This window comes from Rhinoraja longicauda, chromosome 29 (assembly GCF_053455715.1).
Source record: "Rhinoraja longicauda isolate Sanriku21f chromosome 29, sRhiLon1.1, whole genome shotgun sequence".
Lineage (NCBI taxonomy): Eukaryota > Metazoa > Chordata > Chondrichthyes > Rajiformes > Arhynchobatidae > Rhinoraja > Rhinoraja longicauda.
In genome coordinates, this window is record NC_135981.1 from 14,883,904 (window position 1) to 14,901,738 (window position 17,835).

The 17,835-nt window shown below is 41.6% G+C and overlaps 1 protein-coding gene across 2 annotated transcripts; it reads right to left on the reverse strand.

The window, feature by feature from the left end:
- Nucleotides 1–1,214: 1,214 nt before the first annotated feature.
- On the reverse strand, nucleotides 1,215–17,818 carry becn1 (beclin 1, autophagy related). 2 transcript variants are annotated; one of them, XM_078424369.1, is made up of 12 exons: nucleotides 17,534–17,818; nucleotides 14,413–14,541; nucleotides 13,411–13,478; nucleotides 11,633–11,691; nucleotides 10,958–11,048; nucleotides 10,300–10,436; nucleotides 9,581–9,775; nucleotides 8,612–8,758; nucleotides 6,000–6,149; nucleotides 5,191–5,251; nucleotides 4,524–4,666; nucleotides 1,215–3,706 (listed from the first exon to the last, which is right to left on the reverse strand). In XM_078424369.1, the coding sequence occupies exons 2-12, from the start codon at nucleotides 14,537–14,539 to the stop codon at nucleotides 3,538–3,540; spliced, it is 1,347 nt and encodes a 448-aa protein (XP_078280495.1). In that variant the 5' UTR covers nucleotides 14,540–14,541; nucleotides 17,534–17,818; the 3' UTR covers nucleotides 1,215–3,537. The 2 variants fall into 2 exon arrangements, with proteins under 2 accessions (XP_078280495.1, XP_078280496.1); XM_078424370.1 differs by having other exon boundaries at nucleotides 1,217–3,706; nucleotides 17,635–17,818.
- Between the last annotated feature and the right edge of the window lie 17 nt (nucleotides 17,819–17,835).

Below are 17,835 nucleotides of genomic sequence, written 5' to 3' on the forward strand. Positions count from 1 at the left end.
GGTAGAGGTTGATGGTCTACGTTCCGATGTCAGAACGAAGATGCCTGTGCGTGTTTGTTTAACATGTACTTGGTGTTGCTCTCCAAGAAGCACATGGTCTTTCACAAATCAATCAACTAATTCCAATGGCAAGGAACCAAGATGATTGAAGCTGATAGATTTATTGCGGCCTTCACAGCCGTTGAGTTCAAGATAACTTTGTCCACCGTTGAGATCTTGTACATTGTAAGCTACTATTTCCATGTTTAACCCATGTCCCTCTAAATCATTTTATCCATGTTTTTGTTGTTACAGTACCTGCCTTGACCACTTCCCATGGTTACCCATTGGCAGAGAAGATTTGGCACATTTTTCATGGGCACAACCCATATACTCAGCTCTGCTGCTCATCCCACAAATGCATGTTCCTTACAAATGTGGCACCATTTAAAAGGGAAATAAACAGGCTTTCCAACAGTATAAGATTTATTGCCAAGAAGCATTGTTACAACAAAGAAATCTACCTACCAAACACAAATTTCCTTACTTTTTGTGCTATGTTTATATGCACCGCCCTATGTGGAAGAAGTTGCCCCTCAGGTTCCTATTAAACCTATGCTCTCTAGTTCCTGATTCCCTTGCCACTCTATCTAAGCCTTCCATGATTTTGTACACCTCTATAACATCCCTCCATCTCCCGTATTCCTAGTAATCTAGGCCTTGATCTCCTTCTGTGCATCTTGATGAGAATTTGGCATCGGTACTGAAGGTGCAAGGTCCAAAGTTAATTATTTGTCTTAAGATTCAGCAGGTTTAGCAGTTATCTGTTAACTTATTAATTGTAGATATGTTTTATGTCAAATCTTTTAATACAACAGAAAATAGCCCGAGGTTCCATCCTAGAATTTTTTTGCAGATATAGTCTGCATTTGTTTTTCCCCCGTTTTACCATTTAGGAATTCAGATGTTAATTCCACAAACCAAGTCAGTTAAGTTCCATGCTCCGACTTCCTTCCATATCCCAAAGATGAATGGGTTTGTAGATTAATTGGTCTCTGTAAATTGCCCCTAAAATAGATGTGAAGATGGATAACAGCAAATGTGAACAGGCAATCAATGGCATGGGCTCAGTGGGGCTGTATCTTTCAATCAATTAATTAAATATTTCAATTTGCATCCACATTTTATTATGCACAGAAAATACTTTCATTATTATATTGTTATTGTACTAAGTTGAGCAAAATACTGCACCCAAATATTTGTTTATATTGAGAGTATTCAAACCATTCAACCAAAATGTTCTCCAAAGTTGCAGATTCATTAACATAATGGCTGCAAAGTTCAAACGTTGAGATGAAACAACTGCTTTTCCATTCTGTTCAACAAACCTAATGATTACTGAAGTAATCTTACTGATAGTTAAAAGTACCTATAACTACCAGCATTTAACAAATAAGCTCACCAAAGTCATCAGTTCTCAGCTCCTGAAGTTTTCATCCCATTTTGTACCATAAGGGACAAGCTATTATAAACATCTCATTGTAGTTGACATCCTTTAACCAAAGAAAATGATTGTAGTTTACATTAAAATGGTGTCTTTGTTTTCTCAAATATTTCATTAGATGGTAGCTGTAGACCTTCATTAGGTAGGTAGCTGTAGACTTTAATCACAAATGTGTAAATAATAGAAGTCTTCTCAGTACACAAAATTCCAGTTCATTTATACAAAGGATAGAAGATAGAAACAGCAGAGCTGTTAACAGATTTGGAAATCTATTCACTGTGCAACTGATATAAATTTGGACAGTGGCACAGTGGGTGTCTCACAGCTCCAGACCTAGGTTCAATCATAACATAGGATGCTATCTGTGTGGAGTTCACACATTCGCTGGGAGAGTTCCCTATTCCCACTGGGGTTTCCCAAGGGTGTTCCAGTTTCCTCCCACATCCCAAAGACATGCAGGTTTGGAAGTTAATTAGCCTCTATAAATTGCCCCAAAAATGTAGGGAATGAATGAGAACGTAGGATAACAAAACTAGTGTGAACAAGTGGTCAGCTTGGACTTGGCACACAGATGAATCATTTAATTCCAAATTAAATATACCATGGAAATGAAACACTGCTTAGAATATATTTAAGATGTTTAGAGAATTGCAAACATTTTAGTAAAAACAAATTTGATACCTTGGTGGAAAAAATCAAGTTAATTTTGTAAACCCATTTCAGAGTTCAAATGTTTTTCAATAACACTTCATTAAAATGGAGCCATTTTACAATTCAAATAGACCAGGTGTATAAGGATACATAGACAAGTCTTTATTTCATATAAGTACAGTGCATCATTAGATTATTAACACTATTTTACATTTTCCACTACAGAAGATTCCAGAAATCTTGCCATGATTACACTGTAAATGTGATTCTTTAATGTGGATATCAACATGCCTCAAATGATAATGCATCCTGCAATCAGCCAAGACACCAGTGTATGTTCTACATCCAGCACAACACACCAAACTTAAATTGTTATAAATAAAACTGCCATATGTACACAATTTCGGAAAAGTATGTGGGGACATTGTGACGGGGGTAATTCCATATGGTGTTGAAGACAACATTTCTTTTCTGTTCAATGGTATTTCTCAAATTCTGTTCGTCTCTGTAATCATTCCAACCCCTTATATAACGGGGTTGTATAACAATATGCCTGTTTGCGCGATAACTTAAGTGCCTAATATTTATTATCATTATGACTCAACGCCAAAGCATACATCACTTGTGAAAATTTGCCTTAATTCAATCCAACATAATCTAAAAACCATGTCACAAAACTTGCGATTGGCACAATAAAATATCTGTATCTGACCACTTGTCGATCAAAATTTTATACCATCCCACTCGGGTATCACAAAACGATAGTTCTCCCTAAAACTCAAGCAAACAAGCCTTATCTCCAATCCTCATATTAGAAATCTATTGCCTTAGTGCAGCGTGTTAATTCAGTAATATAATGTCCTAAAGATCTGTGCATTTCAATCGAAAATATTGTGCTCAATGCAAAAGATTTTAATGCAACGGAATTTTTTAATTTCAGGCACTCGGTCTCAGCATTAAGTAATCTCTGGGAGGGTGCAGTAAAGCTACCTTGACTCCGATTGTATGCCTGTATCAGAGCAGAAATCCCTTCTGCTGCAAATGACATTCCTTATGTCCCACACCAGCCACACTGTGGCCAATTAATGAAGAACTGAAGACAGCTTTGGGATGCAGCCTCACGTTCATGTAACTGGCCTGGAAGTATTTAAACTTTTATGTTCCAGACCCATTCCATACAAATAGTATACAGATGGAAGAAAGTTTAAACCATTAGATTTGAAGCAATGTCCAGAGATGAAAGAGAAACCCACTCTGATAGCCAAGTCTTCCAATTTCTCCCATTGATGATTTTGTGTATAATTCATCCAGGAAAGCGTACAGCTTTCTACAGACAGTAATGGGTTAAATCAAGAAACAGTGCGGCAAAATAATTTTGGATACAATAAGGAACCTGTGTACAATCATCGATTGTAGAATTGAGAAGAAACCCAAGCCAGCCCCCATTTCAAATTGGTAAGCATAAACTTGAGTGCTTTAGTCCACTGCTCTTCAGAGTTGAATTGAGTTTTAATAGAATAAGATCCTCCACTTCCTCCCGTGTCCTCAATCTTTCCTTTCTCCACATCCATCCTGTGTTGGAAAAATATCAAAGTTGCCAAAAGCCATGTTAACTAATTACCTGTCATTATACAACTTTTCTGATATTTCTTCACTGGACTTGCAAATATAGAATTGTCAACTTAGTTCATTTCAGTTGTTACTTTCTGCGATGTATTGAATTAATAATTGTATCAAATTCACTACATTTCCTCCTCGTGTGGATAAGGAAGAAAAAATTCTTGGTGGCCAACGTAATGATGATTAACTTTACCCATAAAATTGGTCTATGTATTTGTTCAAATCCTTTTAGTATTTTAAACTTGTATTAATATGTTGACACACAAACATGTTTATTTCAATGCATGTACAAACAAAACTGACAAGTATTGCAAATCAATAAATTGACTGTTGATTATATAATGTAGAAAAAATAGCATACTGATTCTTTATGCTTATTGCTAAAATACACATGAAATAAATTACCTTTCTAACTCAATGAGGCACGAATGATTACAAAATAAATAATTATGGAAACCAAAACATTTACGTGGAATCAGTAGTTTATTTTCTTGGGAGATTAAAGTTTTATGGAAAATGCAATGTGCCACAATATTATTAAATTCCATTCTCTTTCAAATAGCAAATGACTGATTATGCTACAAGTAGCATTTCTGCTGTGCTCCACCCTGAATGAATACACACCCAGTAAACACTGGTTTCTATTTTTTCTAAATGGGTAAACTCAAATGGTGAATGTACACTTGCTACTCATAAGCTCCTTTAAAGTAAATCTTACACTATTTTTGACGAGGATTAGCTTTGACTGATTAACCAATGTATTAAATACCTGTATGGTAAACAGAAGCCTGTGTCACCTCTTTCCACCTCTTCCTTAAATTGTTGAACGCAGTCCAGAAAAGCTACCATAGCGTGATCAAATTTATTATCCCAGAAGAATCGCAGTCCCCCAGAACAATACAAGGGCAGCTCCTACACAGAAAATCAAACATCAGGTTAAAAATTGAAAAACATTGCCTCTTCCCCCTCCCCCTGCACTTTGCTCGATTTCTTCAATAAAGATAAATATCCCCCATTCTCATCACTGGATCTAATGTCGATTAAGAATGTGGAAAGTCCAAAATGAGGCTAATAATTTCACTTTCCACAAGGAAGCATGTGACCTTCCCCAAGTGAAGCCGCTGAACTTGGAAAAACTGGGATAAGTAAACTTGCATCCATCATTCCACAAGACCTTTGCATTGACTTTGTGATTTGCAATCGTGGAACATCTTGGCTGTGGATTTTAACACTAATCTTGAGAAAGTATCTGACCCATTATATTACCTGGGTTTCTAATGCTGTTTCATTTCTCCCTTTATAAAACTTATGTTTCTGAAAACTATTTTGCTTGAGACACACTATTCTATTTAGATTACGTTTAAATAACACAGAAAATGAGAGCATGCTCAACGCAATGCGTTAGAGGTGAAAAGATTATTTAACAAGCTGCAGACCTTGGTTCTGTCTGCAAGTGATTCCAGGTACGAATGATTGCCGTAAGGAACAAGGCGATACCTGTAAAATGGAGATACTATAATCATACAAGATTTGTGCATTTATTACAATAAATGTGTTTTCAAGAAATGTTACAGTAAACCGCTATTGAATGCAGGGAAAATCTTGGCAGAATAATCTCTCTGGATATTTAAAAATGTCATCCAGTCTTCCCTCTCTCACGGTGCATACATTGTGTAACAGATCCTGCTATGTCAGATCAGTTTCTGCCACTGGCTAAATTATTGCCTTTCAGGGGACTATGGACTTGCATCCCAAGATCCTTCTGTACATCAATGGTATTAAGGGTGCTGCCATTAACCGTATACTTTCCCCTGAGATTTGACTTCCCCAAGTGCAGCACCTCACACTTGACTGCATTATGTGCAGTCAGAAAATGTGTCTGGCCCATCAAAAAAACCCAAAATGGAACAGCTGAATTAACTATCTAAATCTGATAAGTGCTTAATGCATTATTTACAATTCTGAATCAATACCCCTCAGTTTCTAAATTACATGAAATACTGTTTAGCAAAAACAGCACAAATGCTGTAGGGGATGATACACTTTGTTAAAAGTGTGAGAAAAATACTAAATTTTCCCAAATTTCTCTCCTCATCCTTGAAATTAAAACCTGGACCAGTTTTGTCCTCAATTTCTTCCACAGTGAATTGTTCATTTGGCTTTTAAGGCGCATATTATTTAGGATAGTTCAGCATAAAGATTCGTAATCATGATTTTAAAAAACAAATGGAGTTTCAAAAAGCACCTTTGAAATCGCAGTTCCATTTTGTTGGCCAGTGAATGCAGAAGTAACACAGTCTGGCCCCAAGCTGCGTTAATTTCATTCCACTCAACAGGAACACTTGGCAGACGCCCCAGTCTGAAGTTATTGATGGTGCCAAACTGGCCACTGTGCCTGCAATTCAAATTGCTCAATAGTGAAAAATATAAGCACAATAAAAATGCACAATTAAATACAAGATTCTAACATGAATTATAATAAACCAGATTAGTAACTAAATTGGTACACATTTGGTAGTTAAGATTCAGAACATGCTTTCCCAGGTAAGTCAAGTCAAGTCAATTTATTTGTATAGCACATTTAAAAACAACCCACGTTGACCAAAGTGCTGCACATCTGACTAGGAAAAAAAAAAAAAGAAACATACAGTGGCAGGCAGCCAAACACAATGGCGCGGCCATCTTGAACAAAATGTTAATTCAATCACCCACAGTCCAACAACAAAAGCATTAAATAAGCATCAAAATTACACCCCCAAAAACACAGTCCAACAATAAAAGCACTAAACAGGCACCCAAATTACCCAACCCCCCAAAACACAGTCCAACAATAAAAGCATTAAATAGGCATTCAAATCACACAACCCCAAAACCCCCAAAAACACAGTCCAACAATAAAAGCGCTAAACAGGCATTCAAATTATACAACCCCAAAACCCCCAAAAACACAGTCCAACAATAAAAGCATCAAACAGGCACTCAAACCACCCAACCCCAAAAACACACAAACAAAAAAAAAGAAACATCCATCAAAGAAACATCCATCACAGTGAGTCTCCTCCAGGCCTCTCCTCACTGTGATGGAAGGCCACAATGTCTTTCCCTTCTCCCGCTGTCCTCGCCCGCAGCCAGGTTGTTGTGGTTGCAGGCCGCACCGGACGGTCCACAGCGGGCCAAGCCCAAGGCGCGTCGCGTCGCAGCCGCTCCCGCAGCCTCCGAAGACGGCCGGCTCCGCCGATGATAAGTCCGATCCGGGGCGGGCGAACACGCTGATGCCGCTGTTGCTGCACGTCGGGGCGGTCGTGGCTCCCGACATTGAAGCCCCCGCCCAGCAGAGAAATATCCCGCGGCATATCTTAGGCCGCGCCGGACGGTGAAATGTCCGCGACCCAAGCCCCGCGATCCGGGGCGGGCGAACCCGCTGCCGCTGCCGGAGCTCCCGATGTCGGCATCCACGCGGCCCGAGCCTAAGGCGAGTCGCAGCCGCTCCCGCAGCCTCCGAAGACGGCCGGCTCCGGTGGTGGTAAGTCCGATCCGCGGGCTCTGCGAACCAGAGCCCTGGAGGCCGACAGCTCCAGGAGTTGGGCCGATGGTAGGCCGCAGCAGGAACGGAGACAACACCCAGAAAACAAAGGTCGGGTCTCCGTTCGGAAGGGACACATATTTACAATGTTACAGTTTCCCCCCTCCCCCCCACATACACACTTAGTACACAAACACAAAAACACCACATCACAACTACAATTAAGACCAAAAAAAACCAAAACAACAAAAACACAAAGACAAATGGACCGCAGGTGAGCCGCAGCTGCTAGGGCAGTGCCGCCATTTTGTTTTTTTTAAGGCAGATGGAATTTAATCCTGGCAGTTGCAAGGTATTGCACTTTGAGAGATCAAATGCAAGGGGAAAGTGCGGCACAGTACGACATGTCTGTATGAAGTTTGTACGTTCTCTCCGTGACCTGCATGGGTTTTCTCCGAGATCTTCGGTTTCTTCCCACACTCCAAAGACGTACAGGTTTGTAGGTTTATTGGCTTTGTATAAATGTAAATTGTCCTTAGTGTGTAGGATAGTGTTAATGTGCAGGGATCGCTGCGGACTCTGGGCCGGAGTGCCTGTTTCTTTAAACTAAACAGTTAAATTGCAGGGCCCTTAATAGCATTAATGTATAGACGGGTTCTGGAGTCCAAGTCCACAGCACCCTAAAAGTAGCAATGCAAGTAGAATGCTTCCCTTCAATGGTCTAGTCAGAGTCAAAAGGTCATGTTGCAGCTTTATGAAAGTTACTAAATACTAAAGGGCATAGGTTTGAGGTGAGGGGGGGAAATTGTAAAGGAGATGTGCATGTCAAATCTTCTTTTTGCAGTGAGGGAAGTCCCAGAAACATGCTGCAAGTGGTGGTGGTGGTGGATGCAGATACGATCATGGTGGTGTTAAGAGGCTTTTAGATAGACACATGGAGATGTAGGAAATGCAATGATGTGGATCACATGCAGGCAAAATGGATTTGTTTAATTTGACATCGTGTTCGGCACAGACAATGAGCTGCCAAAGGGCTTGTTCTTCTTTTGTACTGTTCTATCCATTAAGTTCTATATTAAAAATATTATCTGTATGTTTGACAGTTTTTGACCAAAGTGAGTAAACTGAGGTAACAATGAGAACTTACAATCCTATCAGTTTTAGTAACTGCTTCTCGGATAATGCTACTCTAGGTCACATCACATAGACTCATCAGCATCACGAAATGTATTTAATAGATTAGCAGATTACTCAATATGTTCATTAACACAAAAAATCCACTGATGATAACTGCAATAATAACAGTTTAATATAGACACGTGACTGATCCTTACCAGATGTGGAAGGTAGCATTGAAGACATTGGTTTTCTTCAGTTTGTCGAGCTGAATCTGAGCATATCGCATTTGGCTGTCAACACTCTTCAACTCATCGTCAAGTTCCAGTTGCTGTCTTTTGAATTCAGAATATTCTCTCTGGTACCTTTTACACGAGCAAAACGCTGTTAACCTCAGAACTTGTCACACTCAGCAATGGCTTATACTTTTTACAATTTGCAAGAATTAAATGAAAAAGCTACATCTTTAATTATTAATTTGAGTATTTTTGCTTTGCAATGGCGATGCTAAGTTGCTGGCCTGAACATGAAAAACAGTGAGAAATATCTGAACTGCTTCAGAATTTATATAACACGATGTGAAAAAAACATTAACTTTCCAGAGGCACGTCTTCTTGCCTAAATCTATCTTCGGTCATTACATCCCCTATTTATTTAAATCCACATCAATTTATTTAGCATTTGTGGCCTAGAGGTTGTGGGGAAAAGAGGGTGTCATTGTCTAAGCATCCTACTTAATGCAGGTTTTTGCCTATTTTCTCCCTTTAACACTTTAGTTCAGGGATTGAGCATAGAAACAGACCACTCGGCCCATCGTCCATGCCTACCGTGCATTCACACTAGTTCTATGTTATCCCACTCTCCCATCCACTAGCTATACGCTAGGGGCAATCTGCAGAGGCCAATTCATCTGAAAACCAGCACGTCTGGGATGTGGGAGGAAACCAAAGCACCCAGAGGAAACTCAGGCAGTCAAGAGGAGAACTTGCAAATGCCACATAGATAGCACCAGCGGCCAAGATCGCACCTCTACCCTGGCGCTGAGGCAGCTGTATCAGCCTCCTCACTGCCACTCGCTAGGTTTGAGATTCTAAATTCCAGGTGAGGAAAGAACCTTTCATGTGCTTTTAATAAGCAGTAATACATATTATGGATTACCAGATAGAAAGGGTTAACTGTTTACTCACTGGGCTTCTTCCTGATTGAGTCTGTCCGTCTCTGCTCTAACCTTGGACAAATCATCTGCCACCTTCCTCCTTTTTTCTTCTACATTTTCAAGTTCCTGGATTAGATGGTTTTCCTCAGAGTTCAGCATCTTTAGCTCCTCGAGAAGCTGCTCCTCATCTTCTTGACTCATTTGCTCGAGGATTTCCAAACAGTTCCTGCACCAAGATGACGAGAACACTGAGAATCCAAAGCAGAACTGTTTTGGGCAGGTTAACATCATAAATTTTCAGTCTAAGTTCTGACCCCATCTGATACTAAGAGAATAGAATGAGATACGGCATGGAAACAGGCCCTCCAGCCTACCAAATCCACACTGATCATCAACCACACATTTATAGTAATCTAACATTAATTCCATTTTATTCTTCCCCAAATTTTACTCCTCACCCACACAAGGGGCAATTTACAGCAGTTGCTGAATCTACCAACTCGCACAGCTTTGGGATGCGAGGGGAAACTGGTGCATCCAGGTGAAACCCATGCTGTCACAATGAGAATGTGCAGACTCCACACAGACATTTCAGTGTTTCGTTTCAGGACACATGATAATAAAACACTCATGACCTTCAATCAGGATTGAACCTGGGTCTCTGGTGCTGTGAGGCAGCAGCTCTACCCGCTGTGCCACCTTGACCTAGGCAATAAGCCACGTGTAACTTTTGGCTGTAGTCTAACCTACTTGTAATTCTGGCATTCGTTTTCTGTGACATTCAGCTGCTGGTCCAATTGATCCAGCAATGTATCTGTACATTCTTCGCAAAGAGGGTGGTCCACATCTGTCTGACCAGACATTATGTCAAACAGATCACTGGTCACCTATTTAAAAACAAGGCCAGAATTCAGTAACATTTTCATTGTCGTACTTATTTTCCAGAATAGGATCAGAATTTAATCTGCTTGTTCTCCTCGAGTCAATAACACATGGAACCCTAATTTAGTGCCCATTGTCAGAAGCAAACAGAGCACTCCACCCATTCAGAACAAGATGTCTAACTAGACCAGAACTAAATCAAAGTGCCAATGAGTCCCCAGTGAGACCCTGCACCACATTCCAGATAAGGGTCCCACATTCTTCAATGTCCAATCTATTGAGCTTGGTATACCCAACTTCCCATTTGAAATGAAACCAATACTGCAGATGTTAACTGAATACCAATGTTTCAATTAGTTTTAATAAATTATGCTCTTCAGAAAATATCCATTGAGTGTCCGCAAGACAATGGTAGTATCACTGTTTATCGTTTGTATGTAAAACATTTACTTCTGTGCGCAAAATACAAGTAAATTTTAAATACTGATCGTCACTATAAATAAATGTTAAACAAAGACAAACGTACCTTGAGCCTGCGACTCAGATTTTCCATTGTCCCACCATCAGAAGCTTCGCCAATTAGTGTAAAACTATTGGCACTTTCTGTGGACAACATCCTGCAAAAGATCATAATCCTGTTAACAAGTTCTGAATGTAGTAAGACAGCTGAAGAAAATTTTTATGCAATACAATTGGATGTGTAATTCAGCTAAAATTTATAGATCTTTATTATTTTCAATCACAATAACAATGTTTCTACCCACTGATCAGAGCAACAAGAGGCTTTTCTCCAAACTTTCAACACATGGCCATTGGAACCAATTTATTCTATCAGCATTGATAGTGTTGATTGATAAATCGGCAGCACGGTGGTGCAGCAGTAGAATTGCTGCCTTACAGCGCTATGGGTGCTGTCCGTATGGAGTTCCTACGTTCTTCCCATGACCTGCATGGGTTTTCTCCGGGTGCTCCGGTTTCCTCCCACACTCCAAAGATGTACAGGTTCGTAGGCTAATTGGCTTGGTAAAATTGTAAATTGCCCCTGGCGTGTGTAAGATAGTGTTAGTGTGTGGGGATCGCTGGTCGGCGCAGACTCAGTGGGCCATAGAGCCTGCTTCCACTCTATACCTCTAAACTAAACTAAATCATTTTAGTTTAGGACTGAAACAGTTTTAGTTCAGGACTGAAACCTTGTCCTTACCGAGCTGGGGGGATATATTTTCTAGACACTCCATCTGGTTTGTTTTCTACACAGGTTTCCTGAAAAACAAAGCATTTTACGTAAAAACAAATGAAAATTAATATCAACTTGTATATTTGTGAAACAAATTAGTAGAATTACCAATATAAAACACTGGAGGATGGGTAGGAGGGAGGTACAAAAATGACAAATTGTGCTGGTGGTGGGCAGTATTACTTGAAATTTGAAGAATTGTGCTTCAATATTTCCTAATAACCGATCGCAAACATAACTTCCCAAAGGTGAGCCATGATCATGTGGATGAACCCATTTGCACTGAGATTCCACTGAACACAATGGGTGAATAATTTATTAAACTCCTCCAATGATAAAAAGTAGCAGGTGAAATATAATGCAGAAAGTAATGCCCAATCTTCTCCAAAGGATCTGGACATTGAACTTTCATCTTAAATAACATCTCTATCAAAGTAATGCTTGCTCATCCACTGTTTGAAAAAGCAGCAAATTTGTGCCTTTTCTGTATTTTCCAGATACTCCGTAACTTGAAATAAAAACCATGCATCTCCAGAAAGTGACACAAACTTAACGTAAAATAAACCCTGGTAACTCCATCATGGTCTGTTGGCTTTCACTCACCTAACTGGGCCAATTGAAAGGACACCAGACCACAGGCTGAAGTCCAGCTAAACTTTTCCCTGCTCCGATGGGCTTGAAGTTAAATGCAGAGCCAACTTCCTCAGATTAACTGAACAGACTAACAGTTCAGTTTGAGCCCTTGAGCCTGTGCCAGCTCTGGCACACTTCCAGCAGCCCTGCTTGAACTGGTTCTCTGGTTCACGATCAAAATAGCATTACTCCCAAGTCAGCCGTGTAATACTAACATTGCTCCCCAATTCATGTTGTGATACATCCAATTAGCATTATGGAAACACATTGTAGCAGAACTAACATACAAAACAAAGAGCTTGAGTAACTCAGCAGTTCAGGCAGCATCTCTGGAGGACATGGATTGGTGACATTTCGGGACAAGACCTTTATTCAGAGTATGTCTGAAAAAGGGCCCCGACCCAAAATGTCACTTAGCCATGCTCTCCAGAGATTCTACCTGACCCACCGAGTTACTCAAGTACTTTGTGTCTTTTTTTTGTAAACCAGCATCTGCAGTTCCTTGTGTCTATATTGCAGCAGAACAACTCCTACGGGCCAAAGATAGCTATATACATGTGCTCAATTACACCCACTGTTCATAGGAAGAGTCTATCCACACTGCCCACACCATGAAGTTGCAGAACTGTATCAGACCATCGTAACAAGGTCCACACTGGTTATTTCACACGTTTATTTTAGAGAGATAGTGCGGAAACAAGTCCTTTGGACCACCGATTCTGCGCCGACCAGCGATCACTGTGTACATTAACGCTATCCTACACACTAGGGACAATTTACAATTTTTACCAAAGTCAATTAACCTACAAACAAGTACATTTTTGGAAATTAGAAGGAAGCATCTAGGGAAAACCCACATTGTCACAGAGGGAACATACAAACTTCATACAGATAGCACGCATGGTCAGGAACAAACCCCGGTCTCTGGAATTGTAAATCAACGGTTCTACTGCTACTGGTTCAATTAATGCTACCATCTCCTAGATTATAATACATTCAAACTGTACTGCAGCACAAATTACAATGTAGAACATATTTAACAATTGAACAGTCGTCAGGTGCCGAATAAACACAGCAACTGTGAAATTTGTGGATATGTGGTTTAGTTTTACCTCTGGGAAGCAGCCATCTTCCACCCTGCCTTCTTCTGCTGTTACAGGAGTAACTGTAACTAAAGGAGCTGAAAAGAAAATATAAATTAACAGCTTTTTCTTGCCGATTTTTAAATATTTACAAACACTGATTTTGATTTCAATGAGCAATAAATTGCAATGAATCACATGACTTTAACAAGTTCCTGATTAAATACATTTGGAGAAGATAAGGAAAATAATGGGCATAAATCCAGAAGTATTAGAGCATGGATTATCTTCAGGACAGTTCTACCAAAGATGCAAGCAGGTAGTTACTAAGTCCACGCCGACCATACATCACCCGTTCACACTACTACAATGTTATCCCACTTTCTCATCCACTCCTTACACACAAGAGCCATTTAAAAAAAATATAGAGGCCAATTAACTTACAAACCCATAAGTCTTTGGAATGCTGGATCAAACTGGAGTACCCAGAGAAAAACCTATGCGGTCACAGGAAGAATGTGCAAACGCCACACAGACAGCACCCAAGGTCAGGATCAAACCTGGGTCTCTGGCACTGTAAATCAACAGCTCTGCTGTTTCTGGATCAATAAATGCTACCATCTCCTAATTATAATACATTCAAACTGTACTGTAGCACAAATTACAATACAGAACATATTTAACAAATGAACAGTTGTCAGGTGCCAAACACAGCAACATCTCTGGAGCTGTGCGGCAGCAGCTCTACCAGTTGAACCACTCTGTCGCCTATGAATTGTTGCATCGAATATTTCCAGCTTTCATTCTCTAACCCCCCCCCCCACCCCGCAAATTCTTTACCTCCTATTTCTATGCCTACTTTGTGTTACTTATTAGTCGCTTTCTTTACCCACCCTTATCGCCAGGCTCCATCACCATTGTTTTATTGTGTGTTTCCCTTCCTCCACACTATAACAGATCTCCCTTTGGTTTCTCCATGTCTCACCCACTGCTCCCTGTGAAAAAAGGCTTGCATTTATTACAACCTCATACCTGTGAGTTCCTGAATGGTGACTTTGTCCAAGACATTGAAGGATGTATCCAGCTTGAGAGGTTGACTGCAACGCTGGCACACAAAGCTCACCTGCATGGTGGAACTCGAAGTCTTTGACCCCTCCATTTCTATGTACAAGAGATGGGAAAAACATGCAATAAGATAATACTACTGGTCCATCACTCTAATCCCCTCCACAGATCATGTTCATTTTATCTATCATGAGCTCATATTGACTAAATTGATGACAAAATACAAATAAATTCCCACTTAAAAACTACATGCAACATGGATGAAATCAAACTATCCGTCCATAATACAGAAGAGAAAGGGGAAAGATACATATTTGGGGAAATATATTGGAAGCAAGAGTACCATAGTGTTGGGGGGGGGGGGGGGGGGGGGGGGGAGGGAGAAAGAAAGAAGGGCAGGAAATAAATGAACCCTTTGTCAGAACCAAGGGATTATTGGCGCCAGAGATTAAGATTAGAGGGCATAAATTCAGAGTAATAAGATTAGCCAAAGGCAAGGAAAATAGCTTTTCACGTTGTGGATGATGGAACTCTTGAATTTAGTGCCTGAACGGATGAGTGAGCAGAAACTCTCATCACATTTAGAAACTGTTCAAGAGTCTGGTGGAGTGTGCTTTCAAGCTTCTGTACCTTCTGCCCGACGGGAGCGAGGAGGAGGAATGACAGCCTATTTATTGTGCTGTAAATTTTCTATGATTCTATGGCATAGCATTCAATATCCTTCAATCTCCTTATATAAAAGGAAATGAGAGAGTGGAAATGCATAACCGTATCAACATGTCAACGTCAAAATAACTCATCACATTTAACAAAATAGCAAAAAATACGAGAAGCAGCCTATTTGGCCACCAGTGCAATTGCTGAGGTAATGGAATAACACCACACAAGAGGCTCTTCAGCCCACTAGGTCTATACCAGCTGCCCCACCAGGCACTTAAGCATTCCATTCCAGACTTCGACTACCACATCTGTGCCATCTACGCTAATCCCATTAACCACACCTGACGTGTAGCGTCCCCTGCCTCGACAATGCAAGTGCTCATTCAGATGGTTCTTCAATGTTGAGAGTACTAGCCCCCACTGCCTACTCAAGCGCTGCATTCCAGATTTCAATCACCCTCACAGATAAAAATGTTCTTCCTCAGAACCCCTATTAACCTCTTATTCCTCACCTTTACAAAAATGCCTTGTGGTCTTTGGTGCATCTGCCATGGGAAAATTCACTGTTCTTTATTACTATGCCTCCAATGTTGTGCACCTCGGTTCACCTCACCTGAGCTTTATTTACTTGACGGGAAACAAATCCAACCTCTCTTGGCAAACTAAATAACAACACCTCTACTTCATTAGAACACTTAGGAAGTTTGGCAAGTCCCCTACCACTCTCACCAACTTCTTCAGATGCATCATAGAAAACATTTGATCAGGATGCAACACAGCTTGCTTTGGGAACAGCTCCTTGCAAGAACGCTAGAAATTACGGCGAATTGTAGACACAGCCCAACCATCACACAAAGCAACGTCCCTTCTATTGACTCCATTTATACCTCACGCTGCCTCGGCAAGGCCAGCAGCATAATCAAGGACGAGTCGCACCCTGGCCACTCCCTCTTCTTCCCTCTGGCAAAAGATATAGAAGTGTGAAAACCCTCACACCAACTTCAGGGAGTTTCTTCCCAGCTGTTATCAGGCAACTGAACCATCCTACAACCAGAGAGTAGTGCTGATCTACTATCTACCTTTTTGGTGGCCCTTGGACTATTCTTGATCGGACTTTGCTGGCTTTACCTTGCACTAAACGTTATTCCCTTATCATGTATCGAAACACTGTAAGAGGATCGACTGCAATCATGTATTGTCTTTCTGTTGACTAGTTAGCAAGCAACAAAAGCTTTTCACTGTACCTCGGTACACGTGACAAGAAACTACACTAAATAGTCTATCCCAAGCAACATCATGGCGAATTTCTTCCACATCCAATCACATGCTTACTACAGGATGGTGAAAAGAACTGCACTCATATTCCATCTGTGGCCCAACAGATAAAAACACCCTTCATCAATATCTTCTTCCCATTACTAAACCAATTTTGATCGATTCATTAAGAATTGAGAAATAAATTGTCAACATTTCAAATCAATAACCTTTCAAACTCTAACAGCCTGAAGAAATGTCCTGATCCAAAACATCACCTGTCCACTTCCCCTATAGATGCTGTGTTGATCTCCACAGATCTGCCAAGATCTTCCAGCACTTTGGTTTTTTTTCAGGATTCCAGTATCTGCAGTTCCTTATGTCTCCTCAAATTCTGACAGACCAACTGGACATGAACTTTGGGGGGAAATAAACAGGACAGCTGCAATTACAAAAGGAAGTTAAAAAAACTGCAGAGGCTGGAAATCCGAAATTAAACAAAACAGAAAACCTTGAAAGTACTCAACAGACCAGGCAACATCCTGGCGAGAGTCAACGTTGCAGGTCAGTACCTTTTGAGGTGTCAATGACTGGAGTTATAACACCTTGTATTCTACTTGGGCAGCTTACAAGCTATGCCTACGGACTTTGAATTTTGCAACTTCAAGTAACACCTCTTCCTTCCCCAAATTGTCAACAGCGACCCAAGACCCCGACTGTGTCTATCTGTACGGACGCTGCCATCATATTTGTTTACAAGCCGCTGTCCTAACTCACTGTCGTAGTCTTGCGGAAGCAAACACACTGGGCAGATGGGATGCGGAGGCGGCGCGCACTGGCCACGACAGGAGAGGGTGGAGCAGGTGCCCGCAGGGTCCCGGCCCTGGTGAAGGGTGGTCAAGCACGGAGCTGTGGCCCCTCGCCCGGAGCTGGCACCAGCGTCCACTCCGCTCCGGCCCTGCCTGGTGAAGGATAGGCAAGCCTCGGCCAACCGCTTGCCCGGACCTAGCAACAGTGTCTGGTTCGGCCCTGGTGAAGAGTGCACGCTCGCCCGGAGCCGGAGCCGCCGGCAATGGCAGCAGCGCCCGGCCGTGATGGAGGGTAGGTGCAGCTGCCGGCGTCAGCTGCACCGACCGACCGTCCGTCTGAGACCCGGTGAAGGGTGCCCGCTCACCTGGAGCTGCTGCCGTCCGTCCGCCCCTGGTTGATTACGGCCCTAGTGCTCGGAGCCAGCAGCACCGTCCGCCCCGGCCCTGATGAAGGGTGCCCGCTCACCTGGAGGAGCTGCTGCCGGCCGTCCGTCCGCCCCTGGTTGATTACGGCTCTAGTGTTGGGAACCAGCAGGCCCTGATGAGGGGTAGTCAGGCCCGGCCCAGCCCGGCCCTGATGAAGGGTAGTCAGGCCCGGCCCGCGACCACTGTCCTCGCCGTCGCGCTGTGATTCGCGCTTCTCCTCTCGCTTCCTCGGGCCGGAAGT